This window comes from Stegastes partitus, unplaced genomic scaffold, assembly GCF_000690725.1.
Source record: "Stegastes partitus isolate 25-593 unplaced genomic scaffold, Stegastes_partitus-1.0.2 Scaffold976, whole genome shotgun sequence".
NCBI classification, from domain to species: Eukaryota; Metazoa; Chordata; class Actinopteri; family Pomacentridae; genus Stegastes; species Stegastes partitus.
The window spans coordinates 234636-236405 of NW_007578707.1; the positions used below are offsets into that span (position 1 = coordinate 234636).

Genomic DNA, 1770 nt, shown 5'->3' on the forward strand with positions numbered 1-1770 from the left:
GAACCCTGTGAGAACCCTGTGAGAACCCTGTGGGAGCCCTGTGAGAACCCAGTGGGAACCCAGTGGGAACCCTGTGGGAGCCCTGTGAGAACCCTGTGAGAACCCTGTGAGAACCCAGTGGGAACCCTGTGGGAGCCCTGTGAGAACCTAGTGGGAACCCTGTGGGAACCCAGTGGGAACATGCTCCTCCTCAGGGCGGCGTACCTGCTCCACCTTGTCCGGACTGAGCGCGCTCTCTGTGTTGTTGTTGGAGGCCTGAGCAGCCTGATTGGAGTCCACCAGGATCTGAGAACAAAACAGAACACAAGGTCAACTTTATTCTGAACTCTTGGTCCAACAGAACCTCCTGGAGACCTTGTGTGTGACCGTAAATATCCTGCTCAGAACCGGAGGTTTGTTCTGCTTCTGTGTTCTTGTGAAACGCTGAAGAGAGAAACACACACACTGAAGAACCAGAACGCTGTGAGCGACAATCACACGACGGACAGCGGCGTCGTAGGGCAAAGAGTGTGTGTGTGTGAGACTGTGTGTGTGTGTGTGAGACTGTGTGTGTGTGAGACTGTGTGTGTGTTATTGTGTGTTGGTCACATCTGTGGTCACCTGCTGAACAGGTTCAGTTTAAAAGTGTTTTAACACTTTTCTAAAATAAATAATCGTATAAATGTTCTGGTCTCTGTGGTTCTGACTGAGTCCTGCTGACAGCAGACCTCTCTGAGTTCTGTCTCCTGCTTCATGTGGTTCTGGTTCCACAGAGCTGCAGGACTTTATGCTGAAACATGAACCTCAGTGAGGCAGAATGAGACAGGAGCAGATGAAGCAGAGCCTGGAAGCAGCTCGGTTCTGCTTCACAGGGTTGAACAGACGGTGAGAAGCAGGACGCTACTGACGCCGTAAGCTTTGTCCACGTCTCCGCCGGCGTGGTGCAGAGCTCTGGCAGCGTCTCTCCTGGAGAAGCCCAGCTCCGACAGGGTGGAGATGGCCTCCATCCTGGTCCTCCTCCGCTGCCTCTCCCTCTGCTTCAGCTCCTCTCGCTCCTGGTCCAAACGGAACCAACAGAACCAATCAGTCTGACTGTTTGTGACATGCAGGTGTAGACACATGCAGGTGTAGACACATACAGGTGTGCTGTACCTGTCTGCGGTTGCTGATGTGGATGGCGGCCTCCTGCAGGTCTCCCTGACAGGCTCTGAGTCCGAGTCGAGCTTCTCTCTCAGTGAAACCCAGAGCCATCAGCTGAGCCATCTTCTCTGAGTCCAGACACAGCCGACTGTACAGAGACTCCACCTGGAGGGCAACCACAAGCACAGCGGAACACCTGAGTCCTCTGTCTGGACGGACACCTCGTAAATCATCAGGAGAACATGCGGTTCCTCTGCTGCAGCTTCACAGACACACAGGAGAACATGCGGTTCAGTGGACTGTGACAGCGGACTCGGTTCTGCTGGACTCACTCTGGACAGCTGCAGCCGGGCCTGACAGTCGTCCCCCTCGATGTAGAACAGCAGACTCTGGAGGAGATGCAGCCGCAGGAACAGGACGTCCTCTCTGCCTGTGTTACCCTGGCAACACACACACACACACACACACACACACACACACACACACACACACAGCTGTAACACAACCTGCAGCAACAATGTCAACACACCTGCTTTACACAAGAGTCCGACTGGTTCATTTGACTTTCTCTGTTCCTGTTCACACTGCAGCAACAAGTGTGTGTAGCTGTGTGTCAGTGTGTGTAGCAATTGTGTAGCTGTGTGTAGTTGT

The 1770-nt window shown here is 53.7% G+C and overlaps 1 protein-coding gene across 1 annotated transcript in view; it reads right to left on the reverse strand.

Moving 5' to 3' along the window:
* Positions 1–1770, reverse strand: part of nub1 (negative regulator of ubiquitin-like proteins 1) — a 10538-nt gene that overhangs the window by 2179 nt on the left and 6589 nt on the right. Inside the window, 4 exon segments of the mRNA XM_008294598.1 lie at positions 205–285; positions 888–1034; positions 1132–1284; positions 1452–1559. Coding sequence (XP_008292820.1) covers positions 205–285; positions 888–1034; positions 1132–1284; positions 1452–1559 — 489 coding nt within the window.